The sequence below is a fragment of the Catharus ustulatus genome, chromosome 2, assembly GCF_009819885.2.
Source record: "Catharus ustulatus isolate bCatUst1 chromosome 2, bCatUst1.pri.v2, whole genome shotgun sequence".
Lineage (NCBI taxonomy): Eukaryota > Metazoa > Chordata > Aves > Passeriformes > Turdidae > Catharus > Catharus ustulatus.
Genome location: NC_046222.1, coordinates 81,936,198 through 81,961,280, shown reverse-complemented (window position 1 = coordinate 81,961,280; position 25,083 = coordinate 81,936,198). Strand labels below are relative to the sequence as shown.

General features: G+C 37.6%; 1 protein-coding gene and 1 non-coding gene across 2 annotated transcripts in view; one reads left to right on the top strand and one right to left on the bottom strand.

Annotated features, from left to right (window-relative positions):
• Positions 1-25,083, bottom strand: part of GPC6 (glypican 6) — a 753,126-nt gene that overhangs the window by 200,088 nt on the left and 527,955 nt on the right. The window contains exon 4 of the mRNA XM_042778993.1: positions 10,018-10,183. Coding sequence (XP_042634927.1) covers positions 10,018-10,183 — 166 coding nt within the window. The remainder of the gene's footprint in view (positions 1-10,017; positions 10,184-25,083) is intronic.
• On the top strand, positions 21,989-22,178 carry LOC116993254. Its single transcript, XR_004417244.1, has one exon. It is a non-coding gene; the product is annotated as a U2 spliceosomal RNA (small nuclear RNA).

Sequence of the window (25,083 nt, the reverse complement as noted above, 5' to 3'; positions counted from 1 at the left end):
TTCAAGAACTGGAAAAGCATAAGAAACCTAAAAGCATAAGGATACTCTGAAACCCCCAAACTTCTCATTAGTGGAATCTGGAAGATTAGTTATAATCAAAAATCACTTTCTGTGTGTGAGTTTGTGTGTATAGTTCATTTGCAGCATTAGGGTTTATTTGTAAGGAGGAATTAAGGCTGGTTGCCAATGCTACTTTGCTTCTGTGTTTCAAAATTAAGTCTGATTCTAAATAGATAATATCCTGCCTAAGCCATCATCATAAACAGATTAGCCCTCATCAAGCAATGGCTCAAAATTGTAATACAAAGCAAATCAATGTCAATTTTTCCTTGACATCATTGTGGTAGGGGATCACCTTTCACTGATATGGTCTAATAAATTCAGCAAAGTATTTTCAGGTATAACCAAGTGTTTTGACAGTTACTTGTAGAAAAAATTTGCTCTGAGTTACATTTATCTCTCCATTGCATTTGCCTGAATAACAGAGAACATAATTTGGCATTTGTTTCTAATATGTAGAATCAGAATATAGAGAATCTGAAATAGTAAATCAATTTATCAGAAAAAACACATCACTCAAGATATTACATACTTTAACGTTTATTTTCAGCATATGAAAACTGTTTCTTATTTATGTAGTTTTAAAAAATTGATACAGATTCCAAGATAAAATACTTAAAATTTATAAAATGGTGCCATGGTGCAACCAATAATTTCCTCAAATACATAGTTTTAGATGCAGCAGAATACAAGCAGAAAAAAATGCAAAAAATGGACAGAGAGATAATTTTTATTTCAACTAAAGTTAAAATAAAACTGTCAGTACTCTTCTGGGCAATAATGAATTCTAATTATTGCACAATTTTTTTTCCTTAAATATAGAGGTGTTTGCCAAACGTACAGATTATCTCAAGTTTATCAATACTGACCAAGTCAAGTGATGATTTAACTGAAGATATGTTTTTAGAAATAACATAATTTTCATCCTTCCTAGAGCAATACAGCATTGCCTCAATTAAGCACAGACAAAGTAGTACATTCAAACCAATTAAAATGATATTTAGTCCCACTTGCTTTGGGTAAAACGAAACTTGCATGTTCTTCATTTGGATTTGTAATCCTTAAAAAAAAAAAAGGGTGCATGGAGGTAGCATGGAGGTAGCTCTTTCAGGTAATTGAGCTGTAAGAGCACAGCCAAGTTCTGTAGTTTGGGTGTGCTTCACTCACACTCCTATACCAGAGAAACCTGCTGCCCCAAATCCCCAAACCAGAAGGGAAGCCAGAGCAGGCGAGAGGCACAATGCTCTCCAGCCAGTCCCTTGCCTGTGAAACAGGGAGATCAGCACAGTGAAGTGCCTGAGGGATATCCCAACAGGTGAACAGGGATTCAGCCCTACATAAATGCAATTAATTGAGACGTCAAATCCTCCACCGAAGAGAAAACACTTTTGAGGTGCTAATACACATGGTAACCTAGGACAGAAATAGCAGCACTGTTTAGTGCTCTCCTGGAAGCAAGGTGTCCTTTGAGAAGGCATAGCTATGGACTGGAAAAGTGCAAAATAATAGTCCCAGAACCACAGACTATTTGAGCAATAAATAATGAACATATTTCCTATTTCTAGAGGTATCTTATGTAACATCCCTGGGTTAATTCATAGCATTTTAAGGACAGTGGCAAAACAGCTTCCCCAGCACTTCCCCTGAATCTAAACAGAGAGAAATTTGCTGTTCTCTGCAATTTTCAAACTGTGCTCATGTATACTAGACAGACATTTCCCTTTGATGTGAAATAATATGAAGGAGTTGGAGATGAGGAATGAAAATGGAACTAAAAAGCCATCATTTGGGTACAATGGTTTCATTATAAAATCTTTTAAACTTTTAAACTTTTTGACAATGCTGATCAGTCTTGCTATTTTCAAAAGAAGCTATAGTGTCTAAGCGCTGCAGTCAACACAGGGCCTGCTGAAAATGCTGAGTGTGTGACTCTCAAATCACTTTAAGTTTTGGGAAGCTTTTTCCTTAATATAGAGAAATCATACAGTTCAAGAGAATTGTGTTTGCATGCCAAAGGCAGAATTCTAGAATGGCTGAATTTGATCCTGTATTTGTAGCTGCCACGTGACATGATGATGGGTGATGGGCACTATTAGCTTTTGTGCCTTAAAGATAATGACATAATTAATCTCCAAATATGATTTTCCACAAGACATGTCAAAACTCACGGTCCTAAGAGGTCTGCTGCTATCATTCAACCAAACATTTGCATTTTCAGGAATCCACAGTCCCTCTTTAGGAGCTGCAGTCTTCAAGAGTCACTCTGAGTGAAGCCATCAGCACCCTTCCAGGAGGCACCCCCAAGTAACAAGCTGTCACTGGCAAGATCAGGCCAGATGAGTCCCAGCTCTTTTGATCCAGTAACAGGAGCACAATCCCCACAGTCCTACAGGAGGGAATCTCTTTCTTCAGTGACACTTCCTAAAGCAAAGATACAGGGCAATGGATGCTGAGAGTTGCTTGTAAGAATCTCTACTGCCCCAGGGGGAGCATGGAGATTTGGCAGGATAAGTAGAATTTAAGCAGCAGGCAAGTGCTGGTGCTATTTACATTCTGCTGGCAGTCCACAACTTCAGAGAGCTTCTCTCAGGCTGAATTCATTTCAGTCCAAGGAATTACACACCCAGGTCGCCTAGCCTTTATACTTCTGAAGTAAGAAAAGCAGTGGGAAATAACAAGTACTGTTCCCCTCTTCTACACACTATTTACCTTACTGAATGGTGATGTTCCCTTTATTTCAGGGGTGCTCCTATGTACTCTAAACCACCAGATATTGGTATTGTATTTAAATTGTAGGCAGTGATTTTACTATTTCTGGAAAACAAGAGGAAAATATGGGATCATGGAGGTTACTGCTTCATGGAGGTTTAAAAAATTATAGTACTGTAATATTTTAATTAGGCATTGTCAAGTTGAATTCATTTTTCATTTAACCTGAACTGACATAATTGTTAACAGATATTAAGTCTGTGTTTTTAATAGTACTGCAAATTCCTTCATGTTGCTACTTATGCATTATGGAGACTAATGGGCCTGAAGCACACTAAAGGTGTTTCCATAAAAAAGATTAGATTTACATCTGCAAATCTTGTTCTCAACCTCTGAGCAACCAGATTTGCATTTATCACATATCAGATCACTCTACTCATTCTCCCTTGTTTTTGTAAAAGTAAGCTAAAGTAGGGAAAAATAATTCTGAACTAGGGATACATTTTTTTTCATATAGAATCACAATGCGGCTTCACACCCTTAGAGCCATCCACCAAACCCTGACACTTCAACTAAGGGAATAGATATTGGTGTATAATAGCTACTACAGTCTGTACAGAGAAGAGACTTAAAGAAACTAGTACTTCTGCAAACTCTGGAGGCAATAAAATTGTTTTAAAAGTAAGTATAAAAGATGAAAGGCATTAGGAAAACATAATTTTCCCTATTTTCATTTTGATGTTTGGTAAGGGCAGTTTCATTTGAGACATCATGATAACTTTGGTTCAGGAAGAAAAGATGATTTTAAACTAAAATTTTAAATATTTTTAAAGCATACAATAATTTAAAAAAAGGCTTTATATTCCAGGTTTGAGTTTTAATCTGTCTTGACCATGAATTCTCAGTTTTTATATCAGCACAAGATGAAAATTATGAACTCTCAGTGTTTGTATTGAAGTGTCCATTTTATGATCATCAAACCAAAATTTATGAATTGCTACCAGAAATTTTGAATTTGGAGTAATGGCACCCCAGGGCTACAGAAATCTTTTGCAGTACCTCTCCTTGGAAGAAATAAGAGAACTTGTTTTTTCTCCCAGAGTCTTTGTGAAAGGCTAACATTTAAAAAATAGCACAGTATACTTTCATATATAGTGATTAAGGAGGAGAGTGGTAGAGAGAAGATATTCAAGTTTCAGATAATTAAGTTGGTAAAAATTCTGATTTAGCTCCTACTTAAGCCATGATTAAGCCAGAGCAAGACTTTTGCCTACTGAGCATTAGAACAGACTGCCAGCCTTTGCTCTGTACTACGCAAAGATAAATAAAAGGGAAGGATGGAGCAGATTCTCCTGGAAACTATGTTGAAACACATGGAGAACAAAGAGGTAATTGGTGACATGCAGTATTGCTTTATGAAGGGGAAATCACACCTGACAATTGGCAACCTTTTATGACGAGGCTACAGCACTGGTGGATAGAGCAGAACAACAGACATCATCTACCTGGACTCATGCAAAAGGTTTGACACTGTCCTGCACGACATCCTTGTCTCCAAGTTGGAGAGACATGGGTCTCATGGATGCACCACTTGGTGGAAAAAGAGCTGGATGAATGGCCACATGCAGAGTTGCTGTCAATGTCTCATTGTCCATGTGCACTCCAGTGATGAGTGGCGTCCCTTGATGGTCAGTACCAGGCTGATACTGTTCAATTTCTTTGTTGGTGACAGGGACAGTGGGATTGAGTGCACCCCCAGCAAGTTTCACACCAAGCTTGTGTGCGTGACAATGCCAAGCTCGCAGCGGTGTGGTGTGGTCAGCATGCTGGAGGGAAGGGGTGCCATCCAGGGGTTCAGAGGGGCCTTGAAAAGCTTGAGAAGTGGGTCTGCATGAACGTCATGAAATTCAGCAAGGCCAAGCACCAGGTTCTGCACCTGGACCGTGGCAGTCCCAGACACTCCTACAGTTTAGCTGGAGTGGTGATTGACAGCAGCCCTGCAGAGAAAGACTTGGGTGTGCAGGCTGATGAAAACCTCAGCATGAGCCAGTGGAACCCTGGACTGCGTTAAAAGCAGCATGGCCAGCATGGCAAGGGAGGAGATTCTGCCCCTTCACTCTGCACTTCTGAGACCCACCTGGAGTGCTGCCTCCAGCTCTGGTGTCTCCAGCATAAGGACATGGAATGGTTGGAGCAAATCCAGAGGACCATAAACTTCATAAGAAGAATGGACTACCTTCCCTACAAGGAAAGGCTGAGTAAATTGGGGGGTGTTAAACCTGGAGAAGAGAAGGTTGCTTTGAGATCTCATAAAAGCCACAAGAAAATAGTAAAGGATTACTATTACTATTATAGACTGATTTTTTCTCTGAACCAAAGTGAATCCTGAAGACACAGTTATTCCTGTAAATAAAGTCGAAAAAGCCAAATCAGGGTGGCCTCTTGAAGCATTAAAAGGAAAATGTTTATCCTGTGCTTGCACATGGAATAGAGAAAGAACAGACACCTAAGGAGTTTTGTAAGCAGTAAATGAAACTGATGGCGTATTTTCTTCACTAAAACTTTCACTAGGAGTAAGTAGTTAAGGTTTTGTTGGGTAGTTTTTCTGAAAATGATCTAGCTTCTCTGAGTGAGACAGCATGGTAATACTCTGCCTCAGGAGAACTCCTAAGGTAAGTGTCTGAGTCATACTGATGGGAAGAAAAAAGGGATTCTTAAAGCACAACAAGAAGAAAGCTAATTAGTAATGCAGAGCCATTGTAGTGACAATAAGAGAAATCATTTTAACACTGGCAGGCGAATCTTTTGCTGAAGCCTCACAGATATGATTTTCTCCTCTGGTGAAGCCTGGCAGGATGGTGGCAGTAAGAGGTGTCTGGCTCTCAGCTTTGAGTCCTGCGGTGTGAACACACTGCATGCTGATCTGCCTTACTACACAGCAGAGCCTGTCAAATACCGAATACACTCAGAGCAAAGACAGTTGCTCTCCACTCTGAGCAGAAGCGTGGCTGTGGACATAAACTCTTGGCTCCTTTTCACAGACAGGGATGCAATCTGTGCTACTGCACAGCTTCTAAAATGTTTTCCACAATTGGAAGTGTTTTCCAGAATTCCCTGCCCATTAAAACATGGGGTAAGGTTGAGGTGAGTCTGATTTATCATTGAATAATTTGTAGGGAAAAAAAAACCCCAACTTTAAATTTCTGCTATCATAAATAGCCATGCAGTGTCAAACCTCAATGGATTGCATTTTATATACTACTACACAGGCATTACACTTTTTCACTAACTACAGCAACAAAGCATTTATCAATTACTTTAGATTTCCACAAATAAAAAAGCTCAGATACAGTAATTGCTCTGATTAAAACAACTGCTTGCATTTTTACTCTTCTGTTGTGCTGAATTACTTATATAAGGATTGCCATATTTGGCCCACAGTCTTGCTAGATTTTCAGGTTTAGTATCATCTGTGTTTTTACAGAAGAAACTTAACTCTAATGCTAATAGTGAAAGAAATCCTCCAAAAAACAAGTGGGTTATAGCCACTTTGCCATCCTGAGCCAGTGATTAAGGCAGCTGTCAGAAGAAGATACACTTGCTTCCATGGAAATAATCTTTTTACAGCTGTTGATTCTGAAGCTGAATGAGGATACTAAGAGAAAGTGTGGTGTCCACTGAGGTGGGCTCATTCCTCAGCTGACATTCTTGCTTGAGAAAAAGAGCAGTTGAAGGGAAATAAATGACCAATTATAAGGAAAGTTAAGGTTAAGGAAAGTCAGAGAATCTCAAAATAGGAACAGGGACTTAAATACAGGTTAGTAAGAAAAAGACAAGTAATAGTATTGCTAAAATTGAATGCCATTCCCTAAGACACAAGGGTTTTACATTATTGTTAGTGGGAAGAATTTTATCCATCTCTTCTGTTTCTGTGACAGAATGAACAGTGAGATGCCTGATTCTTACTGCTTTTAATTGGTAAAGCTCCATGGAGAGAATTATAATTTTGACTATATGTTTTGGGCCATGAGACAGAGAAAATCCCCTTTTTCCCACTCCACAGAATCAGTCAGCTCCTCCCTGAGGCGATCTCCTTCCTCAGCAGTACAGTTCCTCCGCTCATGCTTTTTATCTTGCATTTGCTAACTTTGCTTGAGACGGGTGCAAAGGAGATTATGATGGGTAACTGACAGGCAAAACATCAGAAGCAAGCTTTGCAAAATACACATTTTCAAAGTCAGTGTGGCAGGTGTACTTTTAAATACCTCTTAAATATTTTATATAGATACCTGGAAGGAGCATTTTTTCATTACAGTTTTATAATTATAATATGATATTAAAGACTGCCTTCCTTTCTGAGGCAAAATTCTGGTTGCAGATGATCTGCTAGAATGAGATGTGCTACATTTGGCTTTTATCACGCAATAATTTAGGCAACAAAATACAAAAAGCCTATAATGAAACGTTGCACCAAAAGGACACAGACTTTAAGGTGACAAAACCAGGGAAGATATAATACGCCATGTGTCATGCTGCTGCAGCTGTTTCACCTCTTACCAATTTTCACAGTCTATAAAATCTTGGAAAGCACCAGATGTTTAGGGAAGTTGTCCCAATCTTCCTAGCTTTGAAAGTAGAGGCAAGATTTATTATTGCTATATATATGTGATTTCAGTCCTGGCTTCTGTATTTATAAACTAGGTGAAACATGCAACACATCCTGTTGTCAAACAGCCCATTTACTTTCCTCTGCTCCTCCTCACGTGCCCGTTGCTGGACCATTGCTGTAACCATAGAACAATATCAGGACATGCAGTCCAAATCACAGGATTTACTTAGCTACTGACTAACATATCTGAAAGTTTTCTCCTGGTACCAACTTCTGTCAAAACAACCTTGCAATGCACAGATTATGAACTGTCTTATGTATGAATATACACTAACATTGGGATTCCTGCCTAGGCAGAGACTGCTAATGCACAAAATTATCTATTTTTTTCACTAGTGCATGGTTCCTAGTATTGGAACAGGGCTAAAAACTGCTCATGCGTATTTTCCAATCTTTCATAGCTCAGTGGTGCTGTAAAATGTTGCTGTTTGTTTTAATTCAGTGAGTAGAAGTTTTGTTGTGTTTACCACTAAGGGAATTGCATGTGTTATTAGAAAGCCTCTGACAGCTGTCAGAGACAGAGACAACTTGCCTTATTTCTGTCTTTCATAAAGGAAGGACCCTCACCTTCAGCAAAGCTGTCAGAGGCCTGAAAAATGGGATAAAACAGAATACGTTTTCCAAATACATGAAAATCTCAATATCTCCTTTATCTTCTTCCCCATAAAGTTACAGGGGGAAAGTTGTACAGTTAGAAGGAGGAAATAAGATTTGATGTATTTGTATTGTATACTGCTTTGTCATCACTGACTTGCAGGGATAATTGCACAGTAGCCTGCCTGACATGGTATTTAATAAATTAGCACTAGGTTTTAACATAGCACACAAGCTTTCAGGCAGTTTTTATTTTCTGAGTGCAAGAGCAATCAAAACCAGAGAAACACTGATGAAGACAAGAGCTTTGCAGCAAAGGCTCTGAAAGTCTGAATCTGTAAGCACTTCCACACTTTTCAACACATCTCACCATGCCCAGGACTCTCACTGAATTTCAAGCATCAGAGAAGGAAATCTCTTAACACCTCAAACCTTAACTTCCAGCTCTTGGTTTAAACAGGTGCTTGCCTTAATAAAAACTCTGTTGTTTATTTTAGTTCAAATATTCAGGGGATTTTTTCTTAAAACTTACTTTGTTTTTTTAATCAGAATTAGTGAGTTTCTTATTATTCAGTGACAGGGAAAGTAGCTTATGCAATGTCCTTAACAGGCTAGCATTGTTTTCCCATCAGCTTCTACTTAGCTTTCTGATGATGATCAGATTCTCCTTTTTACTTCAGTAATCTCATGGGTATCCCTTCATACAGCACTGTTTCTGATGTCAACTCCTTTAACCAGAAGAAGAGACTGGGAAGGCAAATTTGCACCATTTGGTTAATATTGTTGTTTGCATGCTATTTTTATAGCACGCTCAATGCTTGTTTTCACTTTTCATACTCTGATTCATTTTTCATCCTGTTTTCTTCTCCCTATCCATCTTGCACTGCTGAGTAAAGCAAAAATCCATGAATGAGTCAGAGTCAAATTTTCAAAGTCACATTGGTCAGTGGGGTTTGAAATTAAGCAGAATGAGATTGCTTATGTTTTATCTTTACAAAAATAGAAAATAAATTTCCTTTCTTCAGCTGCAATAAAGAAAGTTTTATTCCATTTTTTTCCAGCTGCATTTATTTTTCTGAAATCTAGTCTAGACTATGACGCTCATTAATGTCTAGGCTAACTAGCTGTTCCATTCCTTCCATATTATCATCAGCCTTGTCTAATTGTCATCCTATTCGATCACCAAAAGCAACCTATATGTAATATTTCTTGTTACATGTAACTCTTACAGGAGGTTTTTTTTTTGCTTGTGGGTTTTGGACTTTTTTTATTGGTTGGTTTTTTGTTTTGCTTTGTTTTGCTATAGGATAGCTGAATGGCTCTTTAAGGGACATTTCTTTCTTTTTTTATTCTTAGTTTATTTGAGCGAAGAATTATGCGAATAAACCATGGAAGCAGTTTTTCTTAAGTATATATTCTATGCTCCATTCTAACATTGGGTTTCACATTTGGTACTTTCTATTCAGTACACTGGAAGTGAGATATTAACGAATCTTAAGCAAGAATGAGGAATTAATAATTTCTCATATATGCAACTTTTAAAGCTTTTTGATTGTCTACTACCAGAATTAAGAACAGCAGCTGTTGCGATTTAGGTTGACTGGATGTTATACAATGTTATTATCTTCTCAGCTTGCAAGAGCCTAGTTTTCAGTTGTAATACATACTATTTCTGCCATGTTAAGCTTGTTATCAAATCCTCTACCAAATCTTTCTCAACATTTCACATAGCATGTAATAATTCAGCTCAGGAGCTGTAACACCACTCCATTCCTTTGGAAATATGAAATGTGAAACGTGACTGGCTTAGGGCAGGGTGAGCAGTCATTTCTTACTGCAAGCCATGAAGTTCAATTAGAAAGTGAGCTGCATCTGCAGTTGCTTCACTCTGAATATTGACCAACAGTGTCTTCTAACCTCACAGAACCCTTTTAAGATTTGATATTACCAGAGTTTCCTTCCACTAATATTTAAACTCTTCTTACCTATGAACAGATTCCACTCAGTATCCAAATCAGCCTGATTTGCTAGGCAGCCCTTCATTACATTGAGGCAATAGTTGTTGCAAGGTTTCACAGTGGGAAGTCCTCTGCAGTAAGGGCAGTACAACATCTTCATTAACGCCCGGATGCACCCTGGGGTGGGACTGACCTGCAGAGTTTAAGGCAGGGAAAGAAAAAGAAAAAGGAGGAAATCAATCTCCTGTTCTGTGAGTTTTGGGATGGCTGAGAGTATGCCTCTCAAGCAGTAAGTGCAGAAGGGGCAATTTGTGGAAAGAGCTAAACCCTTAATAACACCCTCCTATAAAACTAATAGATTCCTGCCAATTATCTTCATTTAGCACAGCAGGGACTTTCAGGAATGCAGAAATCAACACTCTCCTACAGATAGCAGTGCTTGCCTCCCCAGCCCTCCCGCACAAAATCTCCTGGAAAAACAAAGGAAAAACATCCAGGGAATCAGCTGGGTAGTGGCAGACTGATCCTAGCATGGAGCATCCTGAGAAGACTTCTCACTTTTCTTGTGTAAACTAGAACTGTCAGTCACACCATCACTGGATTAAAATCTCTTCTTTATTAAAGCACAGTAAATCCAGGATAATCTTGATGGTTTCTATAAATTTATTCAGAAAGGGATATAATTCTGTTTTCAGACAAAAATACCCTTCTTTCTTCTCAGACAAATTCATAAAGAGATCAGAAAGGTTTGTTTGGATTTTTTTTTGTATTCTTTCAACATCTCAAGTGACAAAAAGCATTATAAACAATCTAATGCATTTCAATTTTCACATCAGCAAGACATGTCTGCACATGTGAACTTCTGTATTTTAATTGTCTGATCTCAGACTTTAAAATCATATGTACTGGTAAAATATACATTTTCATGCCAGAGTTTCTAATTTGGATTAAAACTGCACACTAGGTACTCATCACATTAGCATCTTGTCACGGTCCAGTGAAGCACAAGTATCTCATTCTGGAGTGACAATCTAGAGCAATGACAAAGAGCTGCAGGTTCCTCAGTAATTTCAAAATTCCTGGACAGGAGATTGCAAAGCAATGGCGCTCGTTTCACTCAACCTGTTGGTTTATGAATAAATGCAACACTACTGACAGAAATTTCAAGGGATTAAACTATTTTTTTCCATAATCATGGTTGCTTGTGCTGAAAGCATGAATCTAAGTTTGCATATAGTGGTACAGGCTGATTGATGTCATCTGTATTATCAGGATTGTACTAAAATTGTGTTTCCTTTTTTTTTCCTATGGAATTTGTTTCTCCCTTTTCGATGTTAAATCATTGATTTTTAGAGAACTACACAGCACATAGTCTTTACACAGGACATTTTTAAATTAAAATGGTTCTGAGATATAGCACATTCTTCTGAATATGCTCAGGAGGGATTTTTGCTTCAGTTTCCTAGGGAAATGCACTTTACTAGCAGAACACTGATGGTATGTGTGAAGGCATATTTATACATCCTTTTCCAATAGCTTTTGAACCGTCAGCCGGTTTCAATCAAATTTAACTGAGCTCTTTGGGTCTCAGTACATTAAGATCCTACATAGTTTTTCTTTTAAATAGACAGCTGAGAGAAAAAGAGGAGAGAGGTTCTATTATTGCCTTTGCTGAGGAAAAGGGTGAAACATGAGGTCAGTTCCTCATAGATATCAAAGAACCCACGTTGATAATAATGCTGTGAATGACCCATTGCTTAGAAAAAGCACAAGGGGAAACTTCCACCTTATTGAACAGCAGAAAATCCAAATTCAAAAAAAGGTGGACGTTATTATTTTCACTGCTCAGAACTACATTTTAGAGCCCTTATCCAACTGCTGAATACCTCCAAATCTAGAACAGGTCAGTTTTTACAAAAAGACTAGCATCAAAGAAGGAAGCAAGCAGAATACATATATTTACAGTCAACAACAGAATCTTCAAATTTACATTGAAATTGTTGCTTAAAACCCAGAGATATTTCCATCTGTGAGTACTGAGAGTTTTATCACCTAGGTTCCTTTCATGCTTAAAGTTATGCTTCTTCCCAGTTCCAGTAGTCTCATTAATCCCAAGTTATCAGCACCTAGTTGACCCCTAAATTCAGCTGGAATCCACACGTTTTTCCATCTATACCTTCCCAAATCCACTTTGGTACTTGTGCTGACATATACCTATAAGATCTTGATCTCATATAAAAACTTTCTGTCAATCTAATTCTTGAAAAGCATATCTAAAAGACAGAAGGAAATCTTTATACTATATATTACCTTTCTTATATATTACCTTTCTTATATTGTCTTTATATAAAGGAAATACCATCAATATTTAGGTGAGCCTTATTTTATAACAAGAGGAAACTAGCTATCATCCTTTACTCTGCCAGAGATCCAGATCATGTCCCAGATCTGCTAGGACAGGACCCTAAAGACCAGTTAGAGTATCTATTTATTCTGTGAAAATTACCCTGTGAATCTTCAATTCTTCTCACATTACACAACTGCTTTAGCAGAGTACTTCTGGTCACACTCCACTGTGAAGTAGTCAGGATAACTTCCAACCACTCAAAAAGAATGAGAAGGACCCAGGTGTCTCATATCTTGCCTGAGTGTCTTAATATCTCTCACACAAAGTGGTGGCATCATTAATAGCATTTTACCAGAAAGAAAGGTGTTCTGCTTATGTTAGGAGTAAAGGATGTTTTTAAGAGAAGAATCCAAGAGATTGGTCCAAACAAAGAGCAGATGGAGAAGGTTTCTACAGAAGCCTCTGTCATGTTATTTATATCAGCATCTGACTTAGCTACTTCATTTTCTGACAAAGACTAACACAAACAATCCTTGCTGATCAAGCTGGATGTTGCAGAACTTGGTTTCAGAATATGCTCCACTGGTGACATAAAATACAAGCACAGATGAATTGCTGTGCCTGCTGGCTGACATTCACTTTGCTTACTGCTTGCACCTTCTGCTCCAAGCTGGCCACATCCCATACTACCACATTGTATTGGCACTACACCTTCTCTGGATTCCACTTAGTGCCAGAGTGACTAAAATACACAATTATTATTTTGTGTGGTTATTTTTCAGCTCAAAGTGTTCGGAATAATACGAGTCAGTAGTACAGGCAATGGGACTAAAAGGAAGCTAAATATAATGTGTGTTTTGAAGTAAGACCAGAGGTTTCATAGTGCTTAGACTACACTCTGCTCAGCATTGAAAGAAGGGAGGGGGCCACAACAAGACAAATAGCTTCATGCAGGTTTCTGGATGCAATGTCTAGCCTGCCAAAAGCATATTGCATGGAGAGACAGGTGGATAGGTCCAAAACACATCTGTGAAGAGGGCTGACAGTTAAGTTCTGACCCAGACAAGGGATGAACTTTGTTCTCAATCCTGCTCCGTATTCATTGGTCACTCATGTGCCTTTAGGAATCCAAACTGTGGCTCAGGGAAATATTACCAATAGCACAGCTACTTTAGAAGTCTGAAGGCTAAAAGTTAAATGCTGTATTACAGCAGTTAAGTGCTTTTCTGAACCTAGTATTCAGTGAGCAGATAGATTTTAGTTCTCTGCTTCAGCTGTTTTTTCCGTAATTTTCTTTTCAAAGAATACAGTCACACCTTTTTCTTCCCACAACAACAGCTGAATTATCTCTCATGCAAAAAATAGTCAAATTTTGGTCTAAGATTCTGAAATCCTAGTAAGAACCCAAATAGAAAAAGAATCCAGCTTAGAGTGTGAGTATTTTAGAAAGCTGTGAGGTCATGAAATCTTGAAATTACCACCGAAAGTTGATTTTCAACCGCCTTCTTGCTGCTGGAAAATGCTAAGAAATGCATTTTGAAACCCCATTTTTCATTTACATATTATATATATATATATATATATTCAGAGTCTCTCACACCTAAGTACTTTTCTGCAGACCAGCCAAAAAGTGGATATTAATTTCATTCAAAGGTATTCAAAACCTCAAAACCTGCATTTCCTGAGGAGAGATGTTTCTCATCTCAGAAATTTCAATGCTTTTTCTGTAAGTTACATTTATAGAAGGCTACAGCTAGATTTTTTTTTCTTTTTTGTCTTTTCAAGCACATTGCAATTGGTTGTACGATAATTGCAGCAGAGAAATTTGCATAGACTTCAAAGTTTAGAAATAACTGGTTCCTACGTAAATCATATAAATCAGTGAGATCCCACTGAATGACACAACTGGGGAAACTGCTACAGAGGAGTCATTAATTATAGCATGCTGTCTCCCTGACTGACTAGGACAGCTTCATTTTAGCGTAAGCATACGTGGAATACAGCACGTCAGAAAAGTGCCTTTCTGAGCTTTGATTGAGCCTAGTAGCTTCAGGACATGTTACATTACTGCATTTTGTAACATTTTCTGACAGCTTCAGCTTTACCTAAATGCATGTTTTTGCATACATGCAAAACCCCCTAAAAGCAATATTCTTAAGGGCTTCATTACTGTACACTTGTTTTCTCCCTTCAGAAAGTCTAGGAGGAATATTATTTCATCTAGAAGACAGATTTTGCAATGGTGAACTTGCAAATTTAAATAATTGAGGAGAGAACTTATTTGGATGAAAGCCAGCAAATTTTCCTCTCAGGTATCTCTGCATTTGCTGATTGCTTTGTTATGTATTTGACCTGTTTTTATAATCAAAATCCTTGGTTTTGTCAAGTATATGAACACAATTTTTTTTTTTTTCTGATAGAAAAAATCAGAGAAACTGATTAAACAACTGGTCACCTTTAGAAGAACAAGATATATTGAGACACTGTTTCTCTTTTATTTATAGGAGATTTCTTACCAAAGTAGCTGGTATGCATTATCTGGTAATAAGGTAGGAGTGTTCTTCCAAAGTTATATTGAATATACCTAAACTCACAGAGTAAGTCCATACACATATTTAGGCCCAGGTCCTGTCATTTCTTGGCATAAAATAAATTTGTCAAATATGACCAAAATTAATCACTGCAGAGACCACATCAGGGAACATAAATATTTCCTACACTTCCTGTGCACCCAGAGGAACTCTTCCCCTTTGAAACAGTGGACCACTTCCCTGAGGAACTTTTTCCAGTGCCCAAACACCCTCTGGGTAAAGAAGGTGAACCTAAACCTCTCCTGACACAACTTGAGGCCATTCCCTCAGTGCTGTCACTGTCACCAGAAAGAAGAGATCAGTGCCTGCCGCTCCTGTTCCCCTCATGAGCGAGTTGTGGCTGCACTGAGGTCTCCCCTCAGTCTCCTCCAGGCTGAACAGACCAAGGGACCTCAACCACTCCTCACACAGCTTCCCCTTCAGACCCTTCACTACTCTTGTGTAATAAAATGCTTATATATGTGTGTGGCCAGGTCAGATTTTTAACCTGTATACCTTAGAACATCTTCACGAACTTCAAGAAGTATCCTTACATTCTTTTACCAGAAAGCTAATCTGTGGAGAACTCTGTGGTACAATTCTAGGGATTACTGTCCAAAAATCTTCCACAATTTAATTCTAGCATTTCTATAAAATATTCCATTTAAAAATCAAAGGGGACGTAAATTGTTCATGCTTGTGATTTCAGAAGAGAAGGAAGAAGGAAAACCTTTAATTAAGAATTACATTCAATGTGCTAGTACTGAGGAAATTTCTCCTAAGCACAAAACCCATAATTTCTGATTGCTTGTCATAACAGTGATGTAACCAGGATCAGACTGAGATGTATCACAAAGCACATTTTATAGGGCACACAAGACTATTAGAAACCTTTGGATCACGCATCCTAAGAGCTTTTTCTTTAATTTCATCTTTAATTAACTTCAGGACAATGACTAAACTTCAGCCCAGTCAGTGGCTATTTTTTGCCATATACCTTTGTCATTATCTTCTCCACATGTTACAATTACTCCCTATTGATTTTTTTGTTGTTTGTTTTTATTACTGAGAAAAGCAGGTAAAGCTTAGCTGGTAATGATGGTTCTGCTCCTTTTGCTCTTTCTTTTCTTCATGTTCACTGTTGGATCAAGTAATTAAATTTTCTTTTTGTCCATATTTTGGCTGTTTTCATGAACAGTGTGTTATTGCTGATTTAATTTAAAAGTCAAGGTATCAAGAAAATTCTTTTCAGTGATTTTCAGTTGAAATCATGTCTGTATGTATCCAATTAGAACTACACAGAAATATTAATAAGATTTTGAATGCTCTATTGAAGTAGAACATTCTTATTGCTTCAGACTAGTTCATAGAAGCTGAGACCTCAGTTCAATGCTTTTATAGCACAATCTGATATAAAAATGGAAGTATTGCATCAGCCACACTCAGGATTTTATGTTGCAGAAGGTCAATTTGAGAATATTTGCTTATATCAACTGAAAATCTAGTCTATTACTGACCTCCTAAAGACAAAAATAGTTATCTGTTTAACAATTTCATCCCAGATGACTGAAAGATAGAAGAGCTGGTTTAATTACTCCAGCTTTGTACTAGTGCCTATGACTTTGTGCTTGAATTATGTAAAACTAAAAATAAAAAACTACAGCCTTTTAAGCAGCTGCAGGATTTCCACAATCCCAGGATAGTATATTTCATTAATATGATGAGACAAAATATGGCCATTTTAATTTTAATATATTCACATCCCAGAAAATATTTTTTAGCAAATGTTTAAGATATAGTTCAAGATATTAATTAAATAATTAGAATAAAATGAAGGCAATATACTTGAACCCTATATAAGTTTTATAATGTTACCAAAAAAATGCCACATTTACAATCTGACAACAAACCATGCAGCACTAAGAAAGAAGAGGACATTTTAGCCATTGTTCTTGTCCAACTGAGATGTCCTTTTCCAGTATCCATGACTTTGAAATCATGAGAAATATGGCAACTACCTTTTTTTCTAAAGCCTATTAAAATTTGAGGCATTTTTCTTATTTATTTCATCATCTCAGTTGTGTACGTGCATAATGCTGGAAGGTGAGAAACCATGAAATATTACAGGACATTTATAAAGGAATTTAAGTATATAAACCCCTAAAACTTAAGCATCAGACTTTCTGAACACTGCCTATAGGCATCACTATTATCACTAATTTGTTTAAGTCGTCAAAACATGTAATTGTGAAAGTGGCCATATGAAAATAACGACTGGAAGTCTCTAAGAGATTACAGCAGGAGGGTGAACACCAAATAATAAACAACTGTTGGAGAGGTGAGTTGTGTAATTTCACAATTTCCCTATAGAAATCAAGATCAAAAAAAGAAAAGGAAAAAACATTCAGATATTTACTTGGGTGAGTAATTTACAGAGGAAAAATATAGCCTCTCCTATTTTTAGGAAAATAGGAAAATTACTTATCAGATGATCTGAATACAGAAAGTCTAAATTTAGAAAACCACTTGAAAAGTGGCAGTCACAAGATGTATTTTGTGTAAAGTTTTATTTTAAATTCTCAATTCACTTCTGAATGACACTTTAAAGAATTTTTTTTTACCAAATAAAATATTTGAACACCCAGCTATAAATATTAAAATATTCTTAAATCCCATTGTACCTGTCAGAAACATAATTAAATTCAAACAAACTGGGTGGAAATGAAAATTTATTTGTTTTAAAATCACACAAGCTGAGAAAATACTCCAGGATATGAGGATTTACATCTCATGAGATATCACTGAGCTGAAAAATCTGCCCTGGAAATTTTGTGAAAGAATATTTATCTTTCTCATCTGTTTTTAGAGTAATCCCACATTAAACATAATTTGAGGTACAGATTCCATCTGTTACTTTCCTAGCATTTCAAGGACAACACTAAGATGAAAATTCTCTGAAATAATTTCTTCCATCCACTCCTAGAAGATGAAAAGTTTTCTATTACACAGAAACAAAGAAGGAATCACACAGCTGTTAGATTTTCTAACCCCACTATTTCTTCTGGAACCTGAACTTTAAGACACTCTCTTAACAGAAAGTAGCTACTCTGCTTTCTTCCTAGAGAAAAAAATCTAAACTGCCTCTCACTTAAAAGAGAATGTGCTCATTTCTTTCAGCCTCGTACTCACTGTGAGGAAAAAAAAAAAACTGCTGTAGAGAAGTAGGCTAAGTATTGCCCAGGTACAAATCATAAATAGAAAAGGAAGTCCTTGATAATCTGAAAATCAAACCCCCAGATAAGCAGAAGGAAAAACTCTGAGAGAAAGAGAACTGCCACAGCAGGAGATAATGATCAAATCTTGCACTTAGACGTTTTGTGCAGCAGTATCTGGATAAGAAAGTGATGTGAAGAATGGTCAAAGTCAGTCGTACTTGCAACACCCACGAAGTTTGAAACGCAGACTATATACCTGAGAGCATTCTTGCTGATTGCCTATGATTCACCATGCCAACAAAAAAAGCACCTGAGAAGAAAAGCAGTTCTCTCAGAGAGAGAGCAAGAAGCAAAACTGCTCTGATCACTCACAAGCGCTCACAAGTACCTCTCCTTCACTGTCTACTGATGTGTGAATTGTTTCACTGACTTAAAAAGGGCATGAATCAGAGTGGTGGAAAGGGCTGTGGGATGTCTTATTTGTGTGGTGTCAGCAACAACACACTCATGAGAAAGAAATAAATGCATACATAATATTGGCAGTCTTGTTAGATGATAAGTTATGCAATAATTCGAAGTGACAGGAGACAACAGATTGACCCGACTTGTTTCTTCTCCTTCCTGCTCTAAGAAACCTGGAGACAAGATGCAAAAGACACTTGAAGTTTATAATAAGGTGGTCACTAAATAGTAATGTTGACAATGGCAATCTCCTCGAAACAGCAAGTAAGGATATGTGGATTCCTTCCAGCTGTTTTCCCGTGTAACTGATGAATTGTCTAGGAAGCATATTCACAGTGACAAAAGGGTAGAAACTGGGTAGATTAGTACTAAAAGGAGAGTATTTTTACCAGAGAAAGAGTTCAAATTGTAGTAATGAAGCAGGAAAGTCCAAGTTTGATGGCTTTGCCTACTTGTTAAGCCTCATCATGTTCCTATATTGAACAATTTTTAGGTAAATTCAAATGGTAAAATTTCATTATGGGCTCTGGGCTATTGGGAAAAAAGGCTAAGGATCATCCATATAAATCAAACAAGACTTTTCAAGTTGCTTATATTCTTGCTCCTTCTCCATGAAAATCAAAAGACCAGATAAAGAGTACTGCGTTTTGAAACAAAACATTCATTCTGATTATTTGCAATAAGCTAGTCACACAGTATCACAGACATGTTAGATACACACGGTCATCAAGGCACTACGGAATGTAAAGCCTGATTTAAAAAGGGAGTGTATTCTGAAGACCCCGCAGCTCAGTACAAAGCAAGATGTTAATTTTCTGGGACACAATAGAATATATTATGAATATATTATGAAAATATTATAATATTTTGCTTATTCTCCTTTTTTAATATCATGATGTCAATTAAGTACAAGATGGACCACAACAGGCAGGAGAGTAAAACTAATTCTGTGTGAATCATATGCAAGTACAGAGATGGAAAGAAAACATGTTTAACTATTTCTTTGAGTTCTAAAGGGAAAAAGGATGTCAGATCTTTAAGGCATCCCAGCAAGGATCTAGTCAGATACTAGGGTTCCAGTAGTAAACCACAATGTTTTGGTAATATATTCAGTGTAGCACAGAAACAGAGCAATACTTTAAAAATAGTTCACCCTCTATTTATAGGATCTATAAATGCCCATCACATTATGTGGGCCCAAGTCATGTGAGATCACCCTACACAGCTCCATGTTAACATTTCCTCCTTTATGGTCTTTCAAACACTCTTGTTAGGTTTTCACGTTGCTACTTGTAAATATAAGTACCATATATAAAATATTTAACAGATGCTCAAGTGCATCTGGGATGATGACTATGGTCTGGAATGACCTGTTTATGGGATGTGTGCTCAAATTTCTGCTGAGTGTGGCACTTGCAGTTTTTAGAATTGCATAGCTAAGAGTAAATCTCCATCTCATCATTTTATTTTCTTTTATTTCCCTTTTAATCCCTTCCTCAAATCTTCGTACCTATAGACACAAAACACAAAAACAGAGGGATCCTTACTAGTGTCTGTACATCCCACCTTCAAGAGACTACGAGAGAAACATAAGGAGGTGATTAAAACAAGAATAGTTAAGGGAATGAATGTGTCTGTGAACAACGATTCTTCTCAGCATTTTGCCTCTGAGTTGTACACTATAGAAAAACATGGTCCAAAGTACTAGCACTGGATGACTACAAAGTCAAGTATATAATTTCACAGAGAATGTTTTATGTATGTCCTGGTTTGGAGGACAGGTGTCTGCTGAGAACGGCAGGAACTTCTCTTTGAAATGGAGAATGTAAACCCCCTCCCTCCAAATTATTAGAATTTTGAAATCATGTGGCTCTCAGGCAAAGATATAGGAATTAGGAATAACAGTTCTTTACTAAGAAAATTAAAATAGCAATACAGTACTACAAAGAACAAGCCCCAAACACTGACAAAGTCAGAGTACAACCTGAAACCCTGACAGGCAGAGTGCTGGTAGCAGTCCCATTAAATGGTGGCTGCAGTCCTCTTGCAGTGACAGATGTGATTCAGTTGAAGCAGTGCTCCTGTACAAGGTGCAGTTTCCCTCCAGAGGTCCAGTGGTGATGTGGAAAAGTCTGGTTTTCCTCTGGAGCCCAGGGGGAAAAAAAAGTGCTACTAGGTGTCTCAGAATTTCAGTTTTTATCTAGGTAGGAAAGACTTGGCTTTTCTCCCCTGGCTGTAGCGTCTTCCAATGGGATAAATAAAAGTAATTTTATCAGTCACACAGTGGGACTCAGTGGTCCATTAGCAGAAAATTACTCGCTGGAGGAAGGATGGGTTGTGAAAAGATAAAGAACAATACCCTACTGGTTTAAATGGATGGCTCATTAGCAGAGTATCTCCCATGGAGATAAGGATCACTGCCCCACCCTGTCTCAACAGATGGTGCTAGAATAGATACTTTTGGTCACATCCCATATTGCAATCCAACACCACATATTAGAACAAACTTGTCCTGTGTAAAAGAGTCAACTTTCTTCTTCACACTCAGATACACATAAACATAAGAAAACCTGAAATGGTGTACAAAAAAAACTAAAATTAGACACATTGTTTTTTCCCTGAGAGCAGAAGGGTGAACTGCAGCAGCAAATTGCCTTTATTATACCTGGTATTGTAATATTATACTGTAGATAATTAAGTTTTTGGGAAATAATTCCAATGGAAAGTAAACACATTGTAGCATTGGTTTGAAAGAAGTAAGTACCAAATAAAAGATGATTTGTCAAGTTTAAGCTGGTTATTTGTTCATGCCTGCAGGAAGCAGACCAAACCTAATCTATTAAAATATATCTGACAATCAGATTTACTTTTTCTTTTATTTAGACTGTATGTGAAATTTGCTATTAAATCTTCATTTATCCTATCATGAATTTTAGGTTGATGTACAAACCAGAAATAGTGTCTACAGCCATATGGAAATATTTTTAATATCTTGTTCCTCATAAATTTTCAGTAGGTAAGATATTATTCAGATTACTTTTTCCTTTACCGAAAACTGAGCAAGAAAATTCATTTTGTGTAGGGTTGACTAGTACCTAAGAAGCAGCAGATCTATAAATGAGAAAAATAAAAGAAGATACTAAGGAGGTAAACCATATAGCCTAAGATTATTTCCTTTTGCTCAGAAATTTTGCCAGAGTAATTTAAACCCCAGCAATTTCAGTTATCTCTGTGAACTAGTGTAATTGTATTGATTTACAATTCTTACTTTCTCAAGTGAAGAAATCATTCTTTTATGTGTCATCTTTTAGATCTGTCACCAGCCCTTCAAAGTACTGATCCTATATCATCCTCAGTGGGCAGAACTGCTCTGCAGTATGCACTGAAGCCCCTGTCCCAGATGCACACTTTCCAGCTGTTGGCTAAGATCAAGTGCATCATCTTTTCTTATCATTTTATTATCTGATACACCCTCATCTTAAAGATTTTATATTAAATGGATTTGGAAGGCCTGTGTGGAGGAGTAATAATTTCCTCCATCCACTCCCTGCATCAGCCCAAAAATGCAGTGCTCCTAGCTATTGTGGTCACACTGTGACCGCGTGTCAGGATGTGACAGCTGCAAACAAAACCACCCTGTGTGCTTTCATATTCTTTTAGGTGGACTCTGGATCTGTCATGCTTCCACAGATCTTCTGGTGATGCAGTCCATGGCCACAATACCACTGCTCAACTGAGGGCCTGATGCAGGCACTGCAGCTATGCTCCCCATGGAGAGCTCCTGAAATCTCAATCTGAGACACAGTGCACATGGGGGAAGGTTTATAACTGGGACTGCCCTTGTCCCTACTGGTGCCATTCTTCCCAATTGACTGTCACAGTCTTTCTAAAAACAAATAGGGCAGTCTTGATTGTCCTGTTGACTGCACTGGTCCTGAACACACCTGCAACTACACAAAGGAAAGGATTTTTGTATTTCTCCCTCAGCACTCCCATTTCTCCTTTAAGAAAGTGAAAGAAACTCTGCAGCTTGTAAAATAAGATGTCAGTCCTTGCTGGATGAAAAAAATCCACATTAATCTTGAACCTCAAATGACCACCCAATGACTGAATGACAATTTGACCCATGTCTCCAAGCGGAAAAATTACTGAATTTATTGCTGGCTAAATCAGAAAATCCAGTAAAAGGAAAATATATATAATGCTTTTTAATGGTAACCTGGTAGTAAATTTGTATTTAAGCTATTCCATTGCCATTTGTCTTTATTTGATTAAGCCACCTGATTTATAAAACATGCTGGAATGCAATTTATGTACAGCAATAAAATCCACCTAGTGGTCTGGTTCCCAGAACCACAAGGATAAACACTCTCAAACCATAAAGGCACTCTCAGTGCCAGATATCCATTTATAATGCCTGCAGAATGATGTCTCATCCTTACCATCTCCGGTATGGATGAACTGTCAGCTACTCTACCACAACCTCTTTCCAAACCTTTTAAAAGTAAGGAAAGTCTGTCGTGTCCAAAACACAAAGGTATTTCACAAGATGGGAGAGATGTCCTCAGTGCAGCAATATTATTCACCTTGAGTGAAGAAGACAACAGGCATACCACGGTGAAATCAGCACTGCTTAGAAAAGACAGCTTTGGCAAATAACATTGGAACAAAAATGTACAAAATAATGTTGCAGAAGTACTCCCTTGTACAAGATGACTCCAGGAAATGGGTTCTCACTATAATCACCCTTTTACAACCCATATATCTCATTCTCATTCCTATCTCTTGTTCTACCTCTAAGACTCCTGACTGGCTGTGTGGACACACTTGCAAAATAGTGAGATAAGTGACAGTGCTACTGCTAGAGATGGAACAAAAATAACTGCTGGGCACATATTATAATGAGAAAAAGTTAAAGAAATGAAATAAAATGACATAAGAAAAGACATTTAACCAAGACTGAAATCTTGAAGCACAGGAATCAGCCTCTCTTCGTGCTCTTCTCTCTAACCCTACAGCTGTCAAGGGCACTGAAAGACAAGCTGACCCAGAAAGAATTTCACTACAGTTGAATTTCTTCATTCAGAGTAAAGGTATTAACAAAATGCTTTGCATATTATCACTCCAATTTAAATGTATAAATTCCCTCTGAAGTAGTTGAAAATGTGAAAATTTTGACACTATTACTTATGGACATAGGTGCACAAGATAGAAAAGAAATTTCTTTATTGTTATGGGTTTTACCAGAACGATCTTGCTGTATTATCATTTAATGGCTAATCATGTGCTACTGACTGTGCAAGCAAGCACCTTATGCACTGCATTTTATTTGTTTATTTTTTGAATGCCTAAATACCAAGCAACAACTAGAGATGGTTATTAAAGGAAGATATTTTATTACTTACTCCTCTAATTAGTTGATTCTTTTTCTCTCTCCCTCTTGTAGGAGAAGTTTTAAAATGAGAATAATGTTCTGAGGAGAAAAGTCCACAATCTGAGCTAAGCAAGAGTTGGATATCTTACTTAGAGTACAGTACAATCTTGCAGAGGCTGGGTTTATTTCATTACATATTTATCTTTTATACTCTGTAAATGATATAGTTTCATTTTCTTTTACTTAAAAAGACAAAAATACAGCGTACAAACCAAAAAAGGAGTTGTGGAGATGAAGCTTTTGTAAATATGGTGAGATACAATGAAAATCAGATTAAACTCTGCAGATTTATTTTACTCATTGCCTTGATCAAAACTAAAAAAGTTAATTTTGCTCCCTTTATCTGATTGATTGGAATCACCATCTGGTCATGGGAGGCGATTGTTCTGCGGTACTCTGAGTTGGTGCAGCCTCTCCTCAAATCCTGTGTGCAGTTTTGGGCACCACAGTAAAAGAAAGATAAAAAGCTGCTAGAGAGTGTCAGAAGGAGGGCAACAAAGACGGTGAAGAGCCTGGAGGGGAAGCTGAATGAGGAGTGGCTGAGGTCCCTTGATCTGTTCAGCCTGGAGGAGACTGAGGGGAGACCTCAGTGCAGCCACAACTTCCTCATGAGGGGAACAGGAGCGGCAGGCACTGATCTCTTCTTTCTGGTGACAGTGACAGCACTGAGAGAATGGCCTCAAGTTGTGTCAGGGGAGGTGTGGGTTGGATATTAGAAAAAGGTTTTTCTCCCAGAGGGTGTTGGGGCACTGGAACAGGCTCCCCAAGGCAGTGGTCACAGCACCAGCCTGACAGAATCCAAGAAGGACAATGTTTGGATACTGCTCTCAGACACACGGTATGATTCCTGGGGTGGTCCCATGTGAGACCATGAGCTGGATGTGATGCTCCTCATGGGTCACTTTCAACTCAATATCCTCAATATGATTCTTAATTTCTCACCAACTTTTTATGAAACTTTATTCTACTGAGCTAAGATTTTTTTTCCTCAGTAAAATTACTATTTATTTAAGATTCTTGTTTTGGGCAAGGCTATATTTTCACTGCATTATACTCGCACAGAAG